Source organism: Mastigoproctus giganteus, chromosome 12, assembly GCF_048544385.1.
Source record: "Mastigoproctus giganteus isolate SK-2022 chromosome 12, ASM4854438v1, whole genome shotgun sequence".
NCBI lineage: Eukaryota > Metazoa > Arthropoda > Arachnida > Uropygi > Thelyphonidae > Mastigoproctus > Mastigoproctus giganteus.
In genome coordinates, this window is record NC_143586.1 from 23,659,474 (window position 1) to 23,683,873 (window position 24,400).

At 35.7% G+C, this 24,400-nt stretch overlaps 1 protein-coding gene across 1 annotated transcript in view; it reads left to right on the forward strand.

Annotated features, from left to right (window-relative positions):
* The window catches only part of LOC150076784 (serine/threonine-protein kinase meng-po-like), a 57,406-nt gene extending 43,657 nt beyond the window's left edge, over positions 1-13,749 (forward strand). Inside the window, exons 2-3 of the mRNA XM_090386342.1 lie at positions 4,807-5,054; positions 12,115-13,749. Of these exons, the coding sequence (XP_090242468.1) occupies positions 4,811-5,054; positions 12,115-12,995 (1,125 nt within the window). The 5' untranslated portion in view covers positions 4,807-4,810 and the 3' untranslated portion in view covers positions 12,996-13,749. The remainder of the gene's footprint in view (positions 1-4,806; positions 5,055-12,114) is intronic.
* Positions 13,750-24,400: the final 10,651 nt, after the last annotated feature.

Consider the following 24,400-nt stretch of genomic DNA (forward strand, 5'->3'; position numbering starts at 1 on the left):
TTTCAGCAAGGGATAAAGGCTATTGATTCCAGTGAAAACTTTTCTTTCTGTAAGGAAAAAGCGGTGGAGCTGTATACAGACGCAACGAACGCCTTTTGCGATTAGAAAATACAAGCCCGAAAACAAAACAGCAGGGTGAAATTAGGCTTTGCCTATAGTTCTAGATAATAAAGATATATATCCTTTTAATGTATACTGTATTGTGTACAGTTACCCTTCTCATGAAATGGAGTGCTCCTTCAGTAACAGCATCAAGTGTTCGTACCATGTGACATAAAGCAGGCGGGTCGATACAAAGAGATGTATGTTCGAGTACGCAATTCAGTGTGAGAATGGGCAAGACGAAAGATTGAAGTGACTTTGAAAGTAACTTGGTAGTCGGCGCCAGACGTGCCGATATGAGTATCTCGGTAACTGCAACCCTGCTTGGATTTTCAGTACAACTGTGTCTCGGGTATATCGTGATTGGTTCAATAACCAAATAACATCCAGCTAATGGCAATCCTTTGTCGGAAACAGCTTCTTGATACAAGAGGCCAACGCAGGCTGACAAGACTTGTTCAGGGTATTACAAAAGTTTCTGTGGGTAAAATAACAACCCAGGGCAACTGAGGAATCATATTAAATTGTATTTTGAAACGAAAAACAAGATGCATGTAGCAGCACCTTCTAAACTGATGGAACTGGACAACGCCTGGACAATATCATGATCTGTACAGATCATCATACTGTCCAGTACAGATCATAAAACAAGTTAAAGTATTTAAAAGTCATAATAGTCACAATAAATAACATAAAATTATAAAGCACAAAAGTTTATAGGCTGTTACAATATCAAGAAATAGGGTTCAAGTTATAATAGCCAATCAACATACAGGATTTAAATATTAGCAGTAACTGAGATCCTTAGGTTTAACACCTTTGAAGCAGGTCCTGAAGGGCTTGTAAATTAGATTTTTTGCTAACAAAAATATCTTCATGGTCGGGTGTAACAATTCCAGTAACGCTGAAGAGCCATTGTTTGAATCCATCATAAAGAGGACATTGAAACAAGACATGTGACGAATCCTCAGGAGCGCCACAACGACACAAATCAGTAGAAGACAAGTTAAAATAAAGCAATTTGGAATTCTTTGGAAGCAACCCTTGTCATAGAATGAAAGAGGTGAATAGCTTGGAGTTAGCCACATAGTAGTGGCATTGTGAAATATGTGGCCTTAGGAAAGACAAGAAATGTTAGCCTTCCTTTTGAAGAAGCTAACCGCCTGGACTGTTATCTATCAACCAGGATGTTCAGAATACGTGCTTTCTCTAATTTAGGAGGAGGAGGAGCCTCGGGATCAATGAAAATACCCTTAAACTCCACAGCGTAACCTTTCCTATTGGAATAAAAAAAGTCCTCTTAAAAATAAGGAATTACTCCAAGGAAAGACAGCTGACAATAATTTCAAGTGATTACATTGAAGGAATGCCATCGTTCCGTTGGTCTTTTTATTTCCTTTAACCCCTGAGGGCTCTTTCATTCAATGTTTCTTGGTGACGGGACGGCTGTTAGATTGTTTAACACAAAGCGATCTTTAGATATAAACAAACCTTTTGAGCATTTAAATACATGCACTGAGAAACCATGTACAAGGTTAAACTGAACTGCAATTTCTTTGTAAGTTCTCATTAAAATAGAAAGAAATCAGTGTCGTGATATAAATGTAAAATCAATCATTTTTTAATTTCGCCATAAGATTAGCATTTCCACGCTAATCTTCTTTTTCAAACGAATATTCAATAGTTGAATAAAATTCTCATTTCGTTTCCATTTGAGAGTTAACGACAATCGTCCACTGCAATGATTTTTTTTTGTTTAATAGTAAAATTTCTCTTTCTGCCCTTGTTATAAACCTCTCATCTATTGAAGTAGCCTAACTTAGAAACTTCACTGTCAAACATTTTACTATATGCAGATGACCTACAGCTGAATCAGAAAAATAATCCCACAAAAGATTGGTAATGACGAAAGATTATATTAGATTAGTCCTAAATGATGTATGTCTATTATAGGATTTTAAGCGCATCAGCAAGCTGAATAATCCTAAAATACCATATCAGAACAGTAAAAATCTGAAATAAACTGAACATTTCAGGTTTTTACAGTGATATATTCGCTGTTTATCAAAAACACAGCAAGTGGCATACACACAAGTGACTATAGTGCCCTCTGCATCATTAACATACTCGATATTTATGACAAGCAATTTTCAAATGGTGTCCCAATACTTTTGATAACTTAGTGTATTTATAATTGGCCATGGGGAGTTTTGTAGTAAATATGAAGTATAATCATATTAGTAAAATAGTTATAAGTAATAGAACAAGTTTTTTTTTAAATCTTTCATATATATACTGAATAAAAGATTCCTGAAACGAAAAATAAGTTCTGGAAAATTATGGTAAAAAGTACACTAAACACTCGCCTCTCATTTTAAAAATTTATCTACGATAGGTCAACTTTCCGTTTCTTTGATTTCCTTGCAGGTCATTCTACTTTACAGTCCCTCTTCAGCATTCAGCAATAGTTAGCCATCATGTTGAAATTTCACCTCATTTGGTACGCCATCTATGTCTTTAATGTCCTGATGAAACTTCTCACTAACACTTCCTAGATTTTCTGGGAAGTAGTCGATATGGGAGTATAAAACATATACGTATCTTGACATTCATGTTGCAATCCGGCTTCTTGAAGTTTGCCAACATATTTTCAACTATATCCTTGCTGACTGGATCCCTGTTGTTCTCAAGAAGTTCTCAACAACAGACCTGAAGCTAATTCATGCCTGTTTTTCTCTTTTATTCATGGTTCCCTTAAAATCTCGGTCCCTCATCAGTTTGCGAATTTGAGGTCCAACAAAAATACCTTTTTTTGTTTCAGCTTCTCCTACATGATCGATGGGAATTTAGTACAAAGATGGTTGAAGCAGGGACCTTCTTGAGGTAAAACTTTCACAAACTGTTTCCTCAAACCCAGTTTGATGGAAACAGTTTGTGGAATGGTGGAAGTTTTGGCTCTACTAGCGATTTATGAACTATGTTCGATCCAGGCAACAAACTGTCCATATTTGGCGGGACCAGTGCTTGATCCTTGCCCGATTGTCCCATTCATACAAAAATCAGCACAGAGCAACCAACCATGTTCTTCATACTTAATATTTGTCAACAACTTGTTCAAGTTTTCATACGTTTGTTTCAAATGCACAAAATGAGCTACTGGAATTGACCCATATTTATTTCCATTGTGGAGCAACCACCTTTGAGACTCCTCTTTGATCAGTCAATAAAAGTCTCCACCGTATAGGATTGTAACTAATTCCTAAATAATTCCATGAAGTCTGCAAATTGCAGCGTCTGGAGACTAGGCACCTGCGAGGTGATCTGATTGGGGTGTATAAGGCTTTGAATAGTTTGAGCAAGAACATAAATGTACTAATGATTTCTGATTAATAACAGTTACTATCGGTAACTGTTATTAATCCGATAGTAACTGATAGTAAGAAAACCTAAGCGTTATTCTTAACTTAAAATGACTCGCATCGAAATTCTCTCAGATATATTTCCTATTCTCCTTAGACAGTTGACCTAATCTAATTCTTAAATCTTATTTATTTCTTTTTTTCTAACATTTAATGCGATTATAATGGATAACAGAAATGCTGGTGTCAGTCTTTGAACAGAAATATGAAAGTCAACAGTTGGGTGAGTCACAATTCCTTAAAGCTACTTATATAGGAAACTTGTGAGGATTCTTATACATACACTTTTATGTCTGCTTTTAATACAACACTTAATCTACTAGTAAAGAATCCTTTGTAAGTTTTAAATGCAAAGGATGCTTTGGATTTTTTTACGCATTTTATAAATATTGATTTCAAATTTTTAAACTTAAGTTATGAAGATTTGTGTTTGACCTGATGCATGGTAAGCGTTTCTATCTTGTAGTAGGTATTATACTGAATTTTATAAATGTTATCTTTCTCGTTGAATTTCCGGGAATGGGGAAATCCTTCTAGATCCATGCCAGCTGCTTTCAATCATATTTCTGGTAATGGCTGCCTATCTAACTAATATCATACATGGAGTCTCCAAAATCATGCTTAGTAGCAAATGAAAAGAGGAGCCAGAAGTCTGAACTACGAGATCGATGAGTGGCTGGAGCACACGATTTATAGAATAATATAATAGAAGCCCCGAAGCCTTATTTACCTTTGGTCTAAACTAAATAAATCGTTTATGAACTGATGTTCACCACAGAACCTTTCTGTCTACCAGTTAGTTTATCAGTACGTAGAAATTCAAATGACCACAAGATGTCAGCTGTTCTTTTTCACTGGTGTAGGCCTTATGATACGTCGCTCTTAGGGTACGTCAGTGGCTCAAAAAGATTGCTAAAGTGTCTTGAGCTAAGAAGCAAAGCTGATGAATTGTCTTTCAGTCAGAAATTATTAGCACCTTTTTTAAGCAACTGTATTTTTTGTAGCCGCGCTTCACTCTCATATATTCTCTATTTAAGTCACCTCAAATAAACAACAGAATTGTTTATTGCGTTATCTTGTCAAAACCTAAATGTTATTTCTCTTTCGTCTATTCCACTCATCCACTTAAACCTGTTGAAAGAGGGTTTTAAAATCATCGCTCCAGAACCGGTCCTTCACTGAAATTGATTTTACAATAAATATTGTTCGTAACCAAAAATAATCGCATTAAATTATTCTATTTGACCTAAATGTCTTTATATCTTATTTTCCTCTGTTTTTTTAGGACTATGGCCACTAAGAAGCACAGTAGTATCCATAAAATTCGTGACATTTCCCTGGAGCCTCTAGTGTTAGAGGAGCATTACGATATAGTTAAGGACATTGGTGCAGGAGAATATGGAAAGGTTTATTTGTGTATCCACAAAGAGACAGGTTCAGAGGTGGCGCTGAAGGCAGTATTTAAATCGACCACTCTGTTAAGAGACTTCCTAACTGAGTTCCACTATAGTTACTTCTTATCTCCACATACCGGTAAGAATCTGGAAATTATAATTACTTGAATTTCTCTGCTTCTCCAACAAATATTTGGAGATATTTCTTTAAAATTTAGCCATTTTATTTCATCGGTAACCGCTTCAATAGTATTTTAATACGAGGTGAAACTGTTGAGCTTCCGTTCCTATTCTGAAGGGAATTCCCTAGGTACTTTTATAAGTTACGTCAAAATAAAGATCCGATGTCCTCTGAGTTCCTGTTTCACCAGCCTGAAAAGGTGAAAACAGCTCGAAGGCGGTCCGTCTTTACCTTTCTTTTTATGGAGTTGTGTTTCAGGCACACACTTGCAGTTAACTTATAAGCACTTCACCTTACAACATTATACGATGTATGGGGTGCAGATTTACCACTTCTGAGCTCAAAAATGAATGCAGATCGCATATCAAACTTCGTCCATGACCACAATAGTCCTGCCATCTTGTAAACTAGCCGGAACATGTTGGAATCACAGGGAAAATCCTTAGATAGATTGCAAGGTGGTTGGGGTAGAGCTACAGGATTGTGATTAATGGTTACTCTTCAGATTGGGTTAGCGTAAGAAGCGATGCTCCCCAAGAATCGGCACTGGGAGTACTGGGAGTGATGTTTTGGCTGTTCTAAAATAATATCGGCGAAATTGTCAAAATTTACAGATGTGAATATTGGTAGATTAGTTAATCATCGATACCAAGCAGTGCAGCTTCGGAACCACATGGATAGACTTTAGAGATGAGTAGAAAAGTGGCAGCTATGTTATGTAGCTATGTAATGTAATGCAGCATCTTATACTTGGGGTAGAGAAGCCACAAAATAACATAGACTTGGTAGGACTGGATTAAGAACAGTAGTAGAAGAAAAGTATTTTGGAGTTACGTTGCGGTCGGACTTGAAGGAAGGTCCATGGTGTCCTATCGATGATTCAGCTAGTGTTTGCTTGTAGAGATATAGAGATCATAATTCCACTGTATAAGGCACATATATAGGACTTGGGACACTGCGTTCAATTATGGAGACCACACCTAAAAAAGAGACATCAAGTTCTTGAAAGGGTTCAAAGAAGGGCAACAAATATGTGGGCAATAGAGCTTGACAACCGGGCACCTTAGAAGACACCTGGCAGTTATATATAAGGCTCTGAGAGGATAAAGTAAAATGAACAGTGATATTTTCTGGACAAAAACCTGAGTTTCTCTAGGTGTGGGTGGACACCTTTCTATTCTCGAGTGAGACCGACTAATGAGCCATAGAATTTAAAACCGCCTGTACAATTTCCTCGCGTCATTAACGGAATTTGAATCTAGGCCTTTTTCCATTCGGTGTGGGAAGGACAGTGGTTATAACCACTGTGCTTATAAACACGAAGACAATCCCTAATGAACTGTATCCAGTGCCAGGACTGTAAGCCCTATGGGTGCCAATAATCCTCTACTATCACATACAGTGGTGCTAACCACAAAGAATCCCGCATTTTTAGAAACAACGCAATACCAATAGATGCCTGCAGTTTCCTTACCTAGGGTAGAAGCACGTGGATAATCCCTGATTATTTTTCGAGGTGGTGAACAATACATTTAGTCACTGCTCCTTTGGTAAAAGAATTCCATCTTACTTTTCACTTTTTAGTATAGTATTATTAGTGGCAAATGAATACAAGAAAGCAAGCTTATAAAACATCAGCCAAACCATCTCATCCAATAGTTGATATAGTTTTTCCTTGAATTTATTCAAATTATCCACTTCCACAACAACAGATGAGAGTTTGTTCCAACAATTAACCACCCATTGACTGAAGGTAAACTTCCACACAGCTATCCTGAAATCATTCTTGTTCAATATGAATTTATGGCCCTCATATATACAGTCTGAGCATGAGGAGGAATGCTTTCAGCATTGAGTTTGTTCAACAGCATTCTTTTATATGCAACAGTATAAAAAACTTTCCTGAAATCCAAGTGTATGATATAAGAATTGTTTTTTTTTTTGCATCCAGTACCTTTTTCGCTGTATTATAGTATCCAATCAGATTGGTTAGATAAGATCGCCCCTTAACAAATCCCTACTGTGACTGTAGCATTACTTCTTTAACCAAAGACTCCATTATTTTCCCTGGAACAAAAGTTAAGCTAAAAGGTTGTGATTACTCATGCCATCTTTTGATCTCCTTTCTGAATTGGTGACGTATTCGAACATCTCCAGTCCATAGGGACCTCTCCTTAATCCAAAAATGCTCTCATAATTATGGCTAATGCTCTTCTTTCCTCATTTGCCGCCTCCCTTAATATAATTAGATCGATACAACTACCTCAGGTGCCTTTTTTATGTTTAGCTTCAACAATTTCTCTTCTACTTTCCACTCAGTTATCACAAAATCACTTAATTCGCTGTTAGAGTTTGATAAACGTCTGTCATCCATTTCTCTAAAGAATTCCTCATGTGGGAATATAAATGCCAAAATACTTATTCAGTTTGTCAGCAATCTGAGCAGGATATAAAGAATTAAACCAGCGATATCAAGTGAACTAATTTAATCCCTTCCGTCTACTGTTAACATACGTAAATAAACTGTACAGAAACCTCCTGTGATCTGCCTTTGCTTGCCTAACCTCTTTCGTGACTTGAATGCAGTCTAGTTTAATCTACCACAGGCTTCTGTATCACTTTATATGCATTCATGCATTTTTATTCTCTGCCTTAAGTCTCATTAGTCTGTCTCACATCCATTTAAGTCTAAGCCTCGAACAGCATTTCTTAGTTGTCATGCAACCCCTAGTACCTTCTACGATTAATTCTCTGAATGCTTCCCATTTAAAATTTGCTGTTGGTGACATCTTCAGTTAGTCCCGCTGCACAGTCGTTAAAAACTCTGAGACCACGATAGTCACTCTTACGAAAGCAAAAGTCCCTATTTCAACCTTGCCAGTAGTTATGTCTTTAAGTAAATCCCACATCAGTAGGTATTTCACCTGCAGAGCCTTAATGCATGAAGAATCGCTGCTGATAGTCAGATCAAGAGTATTGTTTCCTTTTGTTGCATCTCTTGCATGCATCCACAAAAATGTTACTAGTGTGTGAGTGAGCAACCATAAATTCCAGTCAATATCTGGAAAATTAAAATGCCCATTATAAGACATTCTGATTTACTGGCCCACTCTGTTTCTCTGTACAGTTATTAACAGCGAGTCATTAGATCTGTAACACACTCCTACTCTCTTTTTCTTTAGCGCTTATGTCACACCGAACTGTCACATTACGCAACGGACACCCATGTCGACTGGATGGACTGATTTAGATTTAATAGGATTCTAAAATAACAGAATAAGCAATCCCTCTGCTTATCCTGTCTGTCTTTTCTGTACACGTTATGCTTTCCATATTCAAATTCTGTATACCTTATGTCTGAATGACACCACGTCCCCGATATCTCTACAATGCCTGCGTTTGATAACTCAATCAGTACTTGCATGTGCACTAATCCTTGCATTAGTGCACATGCAAATATACTGTATATGCAACAGTTTCTTTCTCTTAGTTACTTTAACACATCCCATGTTTGTATCATTCAGTCCAATATTTCGCTCTTTCATTCTTTGACTCGGCAATGGGATCATAGGACATTTCAGAAAAAGTTGGAGTATATCCTTTACGAATGTAATAGGCAAAGCTTTGACATGATGAATATGTGGAGTTCCCAGAAGTGAAGAGTTTCCTCCTACTGCATTCAAACAGTGGATAGGTGTGTGAATGTTGTAAATGAACCCTCTGCTGGAAATGCGATGCTAGCAAGAGATGAATACATTTGCGATAGAAAATGGCTTCACTTAACATGAAATAAAAATATCGCACAGAAGCAGAATCATCTCACGAGTTGAATCGTGTCCATTTGGTAGAGTGATGGGGCATGAGATGACATGAGAGGAGTGCAGCCACTTCTCCGTTCTTGTTTACTTTAAGATCAAAATAAGCGAACACTCCAGAAATTTTCAATCTGATTCAAATAATACTATTTTCTGGCCATGATAAGAATGAGATATTGCAGTATTGCATGAAGTTCTACATGTCAAGTGAAAAAATGATAAAACAGTCAGTGTTTGAAAGCAATTACAATTAGCATAGTAAAAATTTTATTAAATAATTATGTAATGTTGTACTAACTTTCGATGCAGTATGGCAAGATGCAGTGTTGGAAAACACAATTTTATGTTCCTTAAAAGAGGTGAATACTCTGTTCCAAATATCAGAAATTTTACGTTATTTTTCAATATGATACTAGGAATCTAGTATCAGAACTAGGAATCTGTAGAAGTGTCCAGAGCCTATACTTCACAAAGGATCCGCAAGGCTCCTCTATAGCCGAAAGTGTAGGAGTGAGGATTAGAAAAATCCATCTGAAAATGTTACTTTTATTAATATTTTATCATGTTGACTTAGACAGTTATAGTAATTATAACAGTATACTTGTGGAAGTGTATTTTATATTTCTTCAGTGGTTAAAACATTACTAGGAGTCATTAACTATAGAGAATCTGGGTTCGATTTCCGTCGAGACTGGAAGAATTTCTAAAGTATATATATATATATATATTTAAAGAGATGATTCTATCGTAGCATTATCTAAATAAATAGATGACCCACTAACATCCTAGTCACCAAGCACCGTCTCAATACCTCCTTTGATTTTTCTCCAAAAAGAAATTTTAATATAAAAAATGATGGTGTTTGTTCTGTCCTGAAGTCTTCCAGTAATAATAGTTTTAGGAGTATTAGCGACTAAGGATATATTGCTCAGTATATACTGTTTGTAAATTGCATGTGTTCTGTGGTCGATATTCTTTACAGGACCAAAAAGCCGAGTTTCCTGGAGAAAAGGCCATCTGCCCTCGCCTAAAAGGCTCCTGAAAATTTCTCACTTCATTGACGGGATTTAACTCAGTTCTTTTCTGGTGTGTGGAGGATTTGCTGCCAACTGTGCTACTATGACGGCCTGAAACCTTCCCTTTTGTGTTACCTTATTAATATTTTACTAACCTTAATTATTTTGAATATCAAAATTTTGCTGAATCCTGTGTATTCCTAAAAAATAAGACATTTCTGCTTATTACCATCCTTTTAATCTTAAAATTAATGGAGAAATTAATAATCAACTTTTACAGTTTTCAACTTGAATAGAAAAGTTATTATGACATCTATTATTAATCTGAATCAACTAAGAAATTTTAAAATTATTTTTGGTTTTTTTACTTTTATTTTTTTACAAAATTAGTCCTTTTGCGGTATAACTGTCCCATCACATACAGAGGGAATGCTGTACCTGAAACCTGTCTAGAGTCTGTAAGGTGGCAGCCTAACCACTAGATTTACTCCGCGAAAGGCTGGTAACCTATTCCGGGGACATTCCAAATACTCGAAATAAGCTCAAAGGAAAAAACTGGACGGATCTGAAGGATAACAACCTAGGCAATGGATATAGGACTACGATTAAGGACATTAAAGTAGCAACTTGGAACATTAGGGGAATAAATAATAAATTGGATGAATTGACCATGGAATTAGAAAATAGAAATATTGACATAGCAGTCATTACCGAAACAAAAAAAAAAGAACAAAGGATCCAAAGAAATAGGTAACTTCATAACGATATACTCTGGCTTACCAAGTGAAATGTGGGCGTCATTGGGAGTTGCAGCTATAAAAAGGAAAGAATGGAAAAACAAAATATTAGACTGCTCTTGGATATTACCCAGAATATTGAAATTAAGACTAAAAATTCTATCATATACAATAACAATCATTGGCATCTCTGCACCAGTAGAAGGCAATATATATGAAACCGTAGAATCTTATGACGAATTACAAGAGATCATAGTCCAAACTAACAAAAATGAATATCTCATACTAGCAGGAGATTTTAATGCAAGAGTTAGTGCTCAATCAATAGACAAATGTATAGGATCAGAAGGCGAAAATAAAAAGAAATTATCTTAATTAAAGGAAGAAAATACCAACAAAAACTACTAAGAAATTAAAAATACATTTGTTGGAAGATGAAAGCACTAAATTCCTGTATGAAGGTCGATTGAAAGATAAACTCAAATCAGATGAGACTGATAATGTTGAGGAAATCTGGTCAAACATGAAAAAATCAATTCTGGGAGCTGCTGAAGAAAGTCTTGGATATAAACCTATAAAAAGAACTTGGAATGAAGAATTGAAACAAACAATCGATGAGAAAAAAGGGCCAATAAACTGTTCCTACAAACTAAAGACCTACACATACAATATAAAAAGATTAGAGCAGAAGTCAGAAAACCAACCAGAAGAATCCGACGAGATTGGGATAAATTTGCTAAATCCTTAGAACGTGATATCACGGACCCGCAGAGAAGGTTTCGAAATTTTTTAAGAAATTACAACTAGACACAAATGATCAAATAAAAACCAACTCTATCTCTCAAGCAGAATGGAAGCAACACTAATCCAAACTATAACCCTGGCATTATGGAATTGGAAGATGAATCTAACCTAAAAAGCCCAGGCATAGATAATTTGAATGTAGAACTATTTAAATGTGGTGGCACCTTATTAAAAAACGCACTACTAAAATTATTTAACCTCATATGGCATAAACAACAGATACCCAAAAATTGGGAAACAGGAATAGTAATCAATTTACACAAAAAAAAGTTCCAGAAATAACCCTAACAACTACTTGATTAGTTTAAGAGTCAAACAAGGATGTGGACTATCACCAAATTTATTTAATATCTACATCAATAAAATTATTAAAGAATGGAAACAAACAACTAATAACGGAATAAAGTTGAACAACAGGAATAAAATCCAAACTATATTATATGCTGATGATCGATGTAAATTATGTTAATTATTTCCTTTATGGTGATGGTCATGTTGCTCAGTTAATTCTATGTGGGTAAAGGAAATCCGTATAAGATAGCCATAAATAAAATAAAATAAGGAAATATAGAAACTAATATTGTGTTTTCGAAACTAAAGTGTTGAATTATTGGATTAATTCTTATTTATTTATTTTTATTTCTAGCTATCCTGGATACGTATGATGTTTCTTTTGAGACTTCTGACTGCTACATTTTTGCCCAAGAAGTCGCACCACTAGAAGACCTGGCTCAAGCAATTGACAAGACTGGTGGATTATCTGAAGGTGAAGTAAAAATGGTTATAAGGCAAGTGGCTTCAGCCCTTGAGTTTATTCACAGCCAGGACCTTGTACATCGCGATGTTAGAGCTGAAAATGTGCTAATCTTCCAATCAGATTACTCCAAGGTCAAACTTACAGATTTTGGCCTTACTCGAAGAGTTGGAACTATGGTTAAAAAGCGAACGAAATCACTTCCCACTTGTCCTCCAGAGATTTGGCAAACCGTCCGGTTGGAAGGTTATACTGTGGAAGTTGGATCCGACGTGTGGCAGCTGGCCATGTTGATGCTTGGGGCCATACTCGGTAGGTTTCCTTGGGAAAAGGCCGATATTACAGATCCTAATTTTACAGAGTTTCTTAATTGGCAAAAGCGAAAAACAACACGGATTCCGAAGGACTTTCGTCGATTCTCTCCGAGACTTCTGCGTCTTTTTCGTCGATTAATGGATCCAAAGCCTTCCAAGAGGTATGGCGTTGTGGAAGTATATAAATACCTAGAGGACAGGTGGATAGTGTGCCGTAGTCCAAGGGCATCTGGTGGTGGTAGTAGGGGTGGTGCAATTTGCTCAGATGATGGAATTCAAGATTATCAACTCAGGGAGATGTTGTCAAATCTGGGTGTAGATAACAAAATGAACAGAGACGATAAAGAGCAGCGAGTCCAAGAGTGGATACTTTCCAGCCCATGCGACAACCGACCATCTTGCTGCAAACAGCCGTCCTCACTGGGCCCTCAACTTCATGATCCTAGCGACACTTGGTAAAAATCCATCATCTAGGTATAATATGAATTAGACCAGGGCCGTAGTCAAGGGAAAGTACCCCTGTTTCCCTTAAATTTCATTTTCTCCACTTACAAATGTTAATGTAAGTACGTTACGTGACAACTCTCCCCTCCCCCACCGTAATTTCTTATAAAATTTGCTTGGCTAACCGAAGGGTAATTAGCTGGCTACGACCCTTCATCAGTACTTGTAAATATATTCGAACTATGTGATTGTAAAGGGACAACGACAGAATCACTAGATTTCGTTTTGTATAATAATTCCACTATTTTTCGTATTAAGTGATATTTAAAGCAACTTCAGGGAACATAAGCCCGAATCGATGTAACATATCACAGAGATGGGACTGGGGGGCGAAAAAGATAATCCTTTATCACTCATATCACGTGATTTTTTACAGCAGCTGCCAATTGCCTAACTTGCTGGGTTTAAACAATGCGGTAGACAAATCTATCAAACATATCCACGCTTTATAAAGTACTTCCAGAATAATTTAGCCTACAAGTGGCAACATCTGGATTGGCCAATTCATGCGTGTCAAGCTCCATTTCTTATACAAAATACGAGTCCTGAGGCTTAACTTAATCCCTCCAACCAATTAGATATGCGAGCAGCTTTATTTTTAATCTAGATGACTGCTTTTTATCTTGATAGTGTCTTTTTAGGCGATATTTTTTCTATCACTGAAAAAGAGTTGGATTGTTTATCGCTAAGACCAACCACTATCGTTATATGTGGGGCCAAATTGTTAGAATAGGTTTATATAATAGTTAAGCAGCGTGGATTTATTGGCACATTTAAGATTCAAATGTATCAAAGTTAAAGAGAATCAGTGAAGTATCAATATTGTATCCGTTTTCTTCCTATTCTTTCAAAAAAGACAACATACCACTTATAATATGAGTGATATATTATAGAAGTAAACTTAATCAAATAAGGAGCCCATAAAACAGTGTGCATTTTTGAAAAATGTACTGAAGTGCACATTTTCTCAGTCTTAAGTATACGTATTTATATAAATAATATATATATAGTGTACAGTATTTATGGTTTTAAATTAAGCTTATGGGATAACCATGTACTCAATGAACTGCAGTAGATGAAAGATGTTAAATCAATAGTTACTAGAATAAAATTCCATATTTGTCTGAGGGAATCAGCAAGTACGGTGATGTAATATTACTATGACCCATTTTATTCTATTGAATCACTATAGTTCTAAATGCATGCTCTGTGAAAACTGATATAATTCTGTGGACAAATTTTTATAAAGTTTACAATGTGACATTGCTAATTCAGTAGAATACTCAAACAAGGTGAATGTATGGCTAGCGCAGCAGTGAAAGTCCTATAATGCTCATACGTATACGATGGATAAAGCTGTAGAGTCGTTATATCTTGGTATCCCTATCATATGGTTTTTGGATTTATAAATATGTAGTAATGTGGTAGGGAAGAGAATTCTAAATCCTAATACTACTTGTAATTTCTAAATACAGCAGTTCTCGTTCCATCACCAAAGGTACCATGTAGTATTCAAATAATTATAACTATTCATTAATAAATCAGCCGTGTTCTAATTTTTCTACTGCATGTTTACTTTCTTAATTTTGGGCCAACCAGAATTGCAGGTCGATATTAGTGGACAGTGAACAGTGTACAGTTTCGAAACAATATTCCACCCAGAATAGAAAAACAATAACTTAAATTAACTATAAAGATAAATGTGATTGTCTTCAAGATGTACTACGAAATTAAAGCAACAAATGAAAGTTCTTTATAAATAAGGTTTATAAGTGGCAAGATGCGATTCTGCTACCTGGGTACCAAAATGCCATAATAATCAAAATAAAATCATAATAAGCATTAATAATGAGGGCCCAAAGTGTTTGTTGAACGGTTAAAATATTGTTATTGGCAAAAGGTAAAAAGTTTCCAAAACCAACGTTTCACCATTGCCCAAGGATACCATTGCAGTGATGCTATGAGGATATTGTTTGTAGTGATGCTATAAGCATGCCAAGAAAAATAATCACCAGAATATCAGGATTTTGAATACTGCTTAAAATCCTCAAACCAACGTTCAGAATGTTAGAGATTCATTTATCTGCAATAAACATTTTGCGCAGTTTCACAAGATTCAATGCTGGCTTTCTGTATTATAAATAATACTATTAATCAACGTGTTAAACAGCTAAAAAAGAATTACCCAGAAGCTTTGTCTCTTCGGGTGGACAAAGACGGATCCACTCGTGCAAAAAAGTAAATTAGACTAGAAATGGAGGAGTGAAGCAATAGTTTCCATAATTTTCCGAGCTTACTGTCATGGACTTTTTTTTTGTGGAGACACAGTTAGAGTCCATTTCTACAGCAAGTCAATCTCACAAAATAAATAAATAAACCACTAAGTAAAAGACATATACAGTATTAATCTCAGAAATATGGAATAAAATGTAACAAAAGATGAAGTATCATTTGAATGTTGGTTGGACCATATTGAGGCGGTTATCAACTGCCAGTAGACTTAAAACAAACTTCCATTAAACCAAAGAACTCCGCATAGCGATGGGAGGGGAGGTGAGTGAGGTGGCCCTCTCTGAGTCAAGCAACTGTACGGGGGGACACAGTTACCTTTTGGCATCAAATTTCTGCTGGAAAATAAAGGAAGAAGTTTAAAACTCAACCATAGCTCCCTGACTACAACCGCTGGGTACGCTGTGGTGAAATTTTCTTGAAGTCACTTGACAGAAAATAACTTTGCGAAATAGTCATTGGATTTTCGGTTGTTATTTTTCTATTATATATGGTTTTTTGGAATAATTTTTTTAAACTGTACCAATCATCTGCATCAGTCGATATGTATACATAAACTTTCAGACAAAGAGCAGCAATACAAAACAGTATCTTTAAAAAAGTGGTCATAATGGTGAAAATGATCTACAACCTAGTCATTATTTGTCATCCATGGAGTTTTGAGGTTTCCTTAGTTTGTCATCCATGGAGTTTTGGGATGCCAGAAGTTTAAAGATTAGTTAAAAACATTGATGGTTAAAATATATATGAAGGTGAAGGCAATAGATAAATCAAATTAGGATATTTGATACGCAAGAAATGCATGGGCCATATTTAATAAAAAAATTGAAAACCTGTTCTAGACAATCACAAACAAATGAACCCATTTATGCGATAAAATAATGGACCGCTTCCGGATCAAGAATTCCAATACCTTATGTAGGGACCAGAACGCTGTTATGCCTAGGAAGGAAAATTAATTAATCGAACACTTATTATTACTGAAAATAGCTTAAAATTTTAAGGTAGACTTATAGCTGGGTATGCTGAATTAAAAACATATACTTGAGATTAAAATGATACGAATTACAAATCTATTTAAAATTTATTATATGTCCCTTTTTATACAAATATGTATTGTGTAAAAATGTATACATCTCTTAAGACCAAATAATCTTTTCATTTTCTTCATAACACGAAAAAAATTCATGGAATTCTTCCAAGGTTATCAGTTTTACTTTTTGATTTCTCGAAAAAGTCCGCTCTTAGCATTATTTGCCTTACTAGTATTTACTATCAGTTCCTCACTCTTTGAACTTAAGCTATTATCATGTTTATGTACAATATTGTACTTACTATACATTTTATTATGGTTTTTAAGGGTTCATTACTTTGTTGTTCTCTGTAATGAAGCTTCTATCTGGTTTCTGTGTTCAAAGTAATGATTACATCTCATTCCAAGTGATAATATAGATTTAAATAATGTACAATAGCGTTAACTGGAATATGATTACATTATCTACGATAGCCGGTTCTGCCTAAGTTGCTACTACCTTTTTAAATTGTATAGCATCACCTGAACAGGCGAATCCACTATACATTTAAAAATCTAAGACACCGCCAGTACGGCTGTTTCTAAACTTACTGGCTTTTCATTAGCTCGTGGGCAGGCTCTATTTTCGAAAGTATGCTGAACCGGATGAATAATGTTTTGTCTAAATGAACAGCCAAGTATGAAAGAAATTTTCATTTAAATAAAACTTCCATTAAAACACGTAACAACCGTTTATGTGGGCTTTCCTCCTAGTAATGGATTCCATTCACCCTATGAATTCATATTCTATAATATTATTATATTTTATAAGTTAATGCAGCCAATTATAGTTGTTATGCGTTGAAATAGAAGTTTTTTTCTGATCTTGGTTGTTCACTTACACATTATCCGACATACATTCTGAAATAGAAGCCACGCGCTTGCCGATGAGAAGCCAGTAAGTTTCGAACCAGCTGTCTTGGCTGTGTTTCAGATTTTACATGAATAAAATTCTGCCATTCAAGTGATGATGATGTGTAAGTGGTTTGAACTGCATTCTAAAAAGATATTAGCAAGTTAAACAGAACTGTAGATAACTTTATTTGTCTCTAAGTTGGACGTAAGCCCAAGCCATTTGGCGTTAAGCTATAGAGGAAGAAGAAGAATGATTCCGGCAATCGAAAATCCAATGCAGTAATGCATCCCAAATTTATTTGAAATAGTTTTTGTTACAATATAGAGAAAGAGAGGGGGGAAAAGACAAATATTTGTACGGATATGTTAGGGAAAATGTTTTCCAAATTCATGTGGAAATCTTCCTTTCAAGAATTACAGAACTATCGCTGGTATCGATTTTTACCTTGGCAATAAAAAAAAAAAAATCTTTTCTAAGCAAGAGTAAAAACAAAAAAATGATTTTTTCTTTTTTAAACCAGTTGAATAGATTCAGTTAATTGCATGCTTCCTTGAAGTAGCTACATAAGAGCTTTTTTTAAATTTGATACTTGCTTCAAACAAACAACACCAATATATCCTTTTCCTTTAATATAAAGAAATTTATTACATGTGAGGAAGATTACATTTCATGTAATAATTAGTTGTGTTTTTTCCATCAATTGAAGAAAAAAATATTGCATCACGTTCCATTTTAATGAACGCTGCTATTTTTTATATATTAATTATTATTTGTATGGAGTAGCTTTTTAAGGTTTCCTTAGCTGAAGAATTGAGCTATTTGCTTGTAACCTATTTGCTAGTAGGCATTTTGCTTGTAGGTAGGCGAGTGAGGGAAATGAGCAAGGGGAAAAAAAACATGCTTTTATTGGAAATTGGAGTTGTGATAGGCAATAACCATCAAATCAAAAATGACAAACAAAAGTCGTCTTTGTCGAGTATATTATTTAGAAAAGAGGTTATTTATCCTTTAATAGTACAGGTTTTGATATACTACTCTCATTGCATATCCACAGCTCAAGAATGAGCTTTTTTGCATTACATATACTGTATTTTATTGTATAAAGCGGAAAGGATTAATAGTAAGCTGTAGATTCAGAAAATTTTGAACTTTTTAAAGAGCTGTTGAAGGACACAGCGCCTGTATGCATATTAATGTCTGGATATGCTGGAACATGTACGATGTACGTAGCCGATTGGTTGAAAGATGAAAAGCAGACATGTGTTGTTCTTCGTTAGAGTGAGTTTTTTTACTAAAAGTGCTATGATATCTCAATTTGAAAAACAAGCAAAACATTGTTTTTTAAGCATTTGAAAAGCAGCAAAGTGAATACAAAATGAATTTTCTTGTGGTTTGAATTGCAGCATGAAACAACTTACATAATCTTAGAAACCATTGCAACCTATCCCTACTTCCACAAACTGATTGAGACGGCATTCTTGGAACTGTGATTTTTTGACTTTACTACGAAGATTTATACTTTAGTACTGTACAGTCAAGTACCGCTATTATTACCAACTACTCTTAATTAGCTGGAAATTTGTTTTTTTAACTTTTTAAAAAAAGAAAGTTGGTCGCTAGATGAATACACTTTTGCTATTAGTCAATTTAAAAGAGCTTAAAATGTTTAATTCATTTTAAATGTTGGATAAATCGTTTTTTAAAAGTTATAGGTAGCAAAGAATCTTAAATTCTTCCTGATTTTTCATATGTCCATTATTTCAGCCAATTGTTTCGTATATTTGTTCTAGTGCAGTTCTTATTGATTTCAAAGTGTTTTTCTATATATTTTAATATCTCAAATAGTTCCCTCGATATAAACGCAAAAATATCAAACTGAATATAAGGGTGATTGGTACATGAAACTTCAAACAGCCTTTGATTGCCAAACTCAATTTGACTGACTTTTCGCCCTGCTAAAGCTCTGACATGTGGCAGGGCAAAAGGTCAGAGCAGTAGTCACTATCACCCAGCTGATGGCACAATGGGACTCATGTTTCAACACTGAAAGTACTTCTTATATTTTTACGATGCGTCTCTTAACTCTTTCAAAAGTTTGTGCTTTATTTGAACAGTCCTTATAGAAGTGTAAAGTTTGAATATAAAACATATCAATTGATATAAACTTGAATCTCTCAAGATATTTGTCCATCTTTCCACGATATTTGCCATACACGTTAATTTTGACCAGCCTTCGTTTTATTGACTGCTCTGATTCTGTTATAAGCCCATTTCAGAAGCAGCAATAGCACGATTTCAGGAAGGTCATAAAATCCAAATTAACACAGGCCGTAGGAAAGTTTTGTTTGTCGAAATCTCATGCATCTTTAAATGAAAAGTTCTCCCAAGAATTTAGGTCTGGAGATTCTATGGCCACTCCATGGTCAGGAGACATCGGTCCTGAAAAATACGTCTCATACGAAGGTCACTGGCTGTTGGCAGTAATCTTCTATTCAATATTGCTCCGAATTTTTTGGCCTTCATGGTTCCTGCCACAATATGAAGTCTTCCATCTCCAGCGCTTGACGTACAACTCCAGACCGTACTTTTCATTGGACAATTGTTAGTAATTTTGAAACATCGTGGGAAGGTTTTCGTTCAGGTCAGATTTTTACGTAAGACTTTGCCATGAGTTTACATATTCAACACTGCAGATGCCACACTTACCTGTTTTTAGTCACTCACGTAAAATTTTACAAGCAATTTTCTTGAAACTAATAGTGCTAAGCTTGTGCTGTGTTTGAAGGTTCAAGCATAAACTGTAGTTGGATTTCACACTAACAGGAGCCTCCAGGCCCTTTTAGGGTGTTATGTTAGATACTGAGTATAAATTGAGACAAGAGGTAAATTGGAGGAAAGTTAAAGTTCACATTCCTTGGCGTGTACTACAAGGAGCATATAAAAACGTCGGAATAAAAATTACTCAGACCAGTTAGAGCATTCAGAATATGCAATGATTTGGCCATTTTAATTTCTGAGTAACATCCAGTGTCTCGTTATCTGAAAAAAAAAACAACAACAACAAAAAAAAAAACTAGACGTTCCTATTAATATGAAATTAAAGTTCTTTTTTTAGGCTTAAGAATGTGCAAAATATGTACAAGTTGAATTCTATTAGTTTTCGAGAACATTACTTATAACACGCTACGTGATTTACCACATTTGCCTTCAGAATGAAATGGAATGTCTGCTTCACTGTTCAATCACGTTTTAGGAATTAAACTCTGAGAATGGTCTGTTAATGGTACTCCTTATTGGCTTCAGAAACTTCATTTTCATATGCGAATATATTTTTTGCATTATAATTCAGAAACCATTTCAGATATTAAAAACAGTGAAGACATTTGAAATCAGCGAGTCTTACGCATTAAAAAATATGGAGAAAAAACTGGTTTTTTATATTTATTTAAATTCAACTATCTACTGATATTTTCATTCATCTACTGATATTTACACATCTCATCTCCATTACGTAATATGAACGATCACGTGATCATTATTAATAAGATAATTTAACTTCGTCTGCTGCCATGTTCTAAGATTTAGTTGTTAATCTATAAATGGTTAATGAAATTATTTTTTTTAAGAAAAAATGCACCTGTTAAAAGAAAAAAACTTAATAAAATGAATAAATAAAAATAGCTATAGAAAAATGCGATTTTCCAATTTCGCTATTAATGCTCCTATTTTTGTACTATTACAAATTAAGCTTTAATAACGTTTATTATGCTAGCAAAAAAAAAGTGCCTGAATTACATCTCATCTCTTAGGTAAGTAATTATTTATTTCTAGGAATATATAAATGAGCTTTATTCTAAGCTACTTACACTGAATAGAATTTTTTGAAAGACTAAAAACTGATGTCAATTTTAATTAGTAATTATAAAAACATGGAAAAAAAATCACTGTAAAATAATGCTTCTTGATGTCTCTAAATAACTTTGGCTTACAAAGAAGATCTACTGAATTGTAACCTAATAAATAAATAGGTGAAGCCCAACACAGGGTAATGTTAGTTTAGCTTTAAAGTACTAGCTTTTAATTTATTAGCGAACAGCTATAAATAGCAAAAGCTAGTGTGAAAGTGCCATTTTTACTTGTCAGAAGGTTTATATTTTCTAGGAAAAAATTAGTAGTTTTGACTACAAGATGTATAGTTGTATAAGTTGGTAAAAATGTAGCATTTTTGCTTGTATGCGTTCGGTGCATGTTCTACGAAAATTAAAAAAAAAAAAAAAGGAAAAAGAAAAACTAAAACACTCGCATAATAATCAGCTCAAATCAGCTGCAATAATACACTGTGTACTATAATCTGTTTGGATGTATTGTAAAGGTGAGTGAATAAACATTTATTGTCAGATTTTGTCCCTCTGTGTTATTAGCAAAATATTTTGAATTACAAATAAACATTTACTCTCAGATTTTTGTCTTTCTGTGTTTTTTTAGAAAAAAATAAATAAAATTACAAATATTAGAATTTTGAAAACAAACTTAAATGTTGTAATGAAGGGGCCACTTACAAATTACTTAACAGGTTTATCATTAAAAAAAAAAAAAAAAAAACTAATAACGGGAAGAGGTTAAAGCTCTTTGTACGAAGTATTGCGGGGGATTTCAAAAAGTTAAAATCGCCTTATTTGTGAATGGTCCCCAAACCACTAGAATCCACCACCGCCGGAGGGAGCCGAGGAGTCACAGAGGTCCCGACGAAACTAATACTCAAGTCTCTCTTCTCAGTCAGGTGGACAGTATTTTGGCGAAGTTCGGGCGTTCTATCAAAATTAAAATCTGCAGAACTTCAAATGTAATGTCAACAAGTATCTCAGTTTCAACCTATAGGTTCTAATACCCTTCGTGTTTGGGATTTGATTACCACTCTCTGTCTTCTCCCACTCAACCATCCCTTTATCCATAGCAGCAATTTGGCTCCAATGCCACACTGCTCCAATTTGTGCAGCACTCTTCCATGTGCATCCGTAACAAAAGCCTTTCTCAGATCCAAATATACAGAGTGTGTCAAAAATATTGGTACAAACGTTTATGGGAGGTAGGTGACATCTAAAGGAATGTGAATCGCATAGGAACTCATAACCGGAAACGTCATGAGAAAGTAGCAGCAGAGGAACAAGAAGCAGAAATAACACAAGACAGTAATTAGTGGCAAACATTTATTTGACATAATATTAACAATGGAGTACGAGATGGATGCATTTCATGATGTTACAACAGATGCTCGAAGGTTTCACCATGAGACGCGATGCATGCGTGAGACACCGACGCAGCATGGATTGGCGGACACGGTCGAACACACCTGGAGTTTCTTTGACAGTAGCAGCAGCGCAGACGAGTCTCGCCACGAGATCCATTTCGGTCTCCACAGGCAATTCATACACGATAGATTTGAGGGCCCCCCCACAGAAAGAAATCAAGGCTCGATAAATCAGGTGAGCGTGGGGGCCAGACAATGGGTCCACCACGGCCAATCCATCGACGCCAAAAACGCCTGTTCAAATGGTCACGAACACACCTTCCATAATGGGCAGGTGCCCCGTCATGTTGAAACCAAATGTTGCATCTCACATTTGCTGGAACATCGTCAAGTAACTCTGGTAGAACTTGTTCAAGAAAGATCCGATATTTAGCGGAGTTCATGCGGGATGGTAACAGGTATGGGCCGACTAAGCAGTCACCGACCATACCTGCTATTGCGAAGCGATGTTGTGCCGCATCGGGGCGCACACCGTGTGGGTTGTCGTGAGCCCACACATGAGCATTGTGCTGATTGAATAAGCCTTCCCGAGTTAAATAAGCCTCATCCGTGAACAAAACATAGGCTGGAAAATTCAAGTCTTGAACACTTTCTTGGAGAAATCACTGCGCAAAAAGGCACACGTGCAGGATGATCTTGGGGGAGCAGTAACTGAACCCTTTGGAGATGAAAGGAGTGTAAGGAATCGTCGTGCCAGACAAGCTGTACACTGCAACGGGACACTCCTAAGGCAGAGGCAACGGCTCGTGTGCTGGTAGTAGGATTATTCTGGACGGCATTCAACACACTTTCTTCCATGGCGAGAGTTCGCGTCGAACGTGGTCTGCCCGCACTACTCGTTACCTCTAAATGACTCATAATCGCACAAATTTTGATGCACACGCACAAACAAACGGTGGTCCAGTACATGTCTGTCTGAGAAGCGTTCTCCATAAATTCGTTGAGCGGCTTATCCATTGCCCTCTGCTAATCCATACATTAGGTGCATGTCTGCCAGCTCACAGTTCGTATATCGATGCATGCTCTTCGTGCGGCGACTACTGCTTGAATGAATAAACCAGAAATTTTCCCTCTCGCGAACTAATGAACAGCGCCGTGCACAGACTTAAGGTGACGTTTCCGGTTATGGGTTCCTATGCGATTCACATTCCTTTAGGTGTTACCTACCTCCCCTAAACGTTTGTACCAATATTTTTGAGAAACCCTGTAGAGTTTACATAAATGAAGAACTCTTTGCTGTTTTTCTTTGCATCCTTTGCCAAAGATTTCTCGTAATCTGCCTTTGCCTGCCTAACCTCCTTTGTGACTTGCTTACAGACCAGCATATATCTATCATAGGCTTCCGTGACACCTGTTAATTTTTCTGTATCGCAAGAATTTTTCTTCTCTGCTACATGTCTGATTAGTTCATCTGACATCCATTTAGGCCTAAATCTTGAACAATATTTCTTAGTTGATATGAAAACCCTAGCAGCTTCCAAGATTAATTCTTTGAATGCTTCCTGTTTTGAATTTGCTGTTGGTAACATCATCAGTTGGTCACTCTGTTAGAATTTAAACACTGTCTCACACCACCGTAGTCACCTTTACGAAAACAAAAACCCTTCCCTTTACCCCGGATGGTAGTTGCCTCTTTGAGTAAATTCCACTTAAACATACTGTGATCACTGCCATCTAGTGGTTCCTTTATCTGCAGATTCTTAATGCATGAAGAATCACTACTGATAATGAGATCAAGAGTACATGAATGTGCAAAACTTAAGGACCAGTCAGATTTTTACCTATAGCTTCTCATAGGAGTGTCCTGGATATGGGAAAAACACACCAAAGGAACC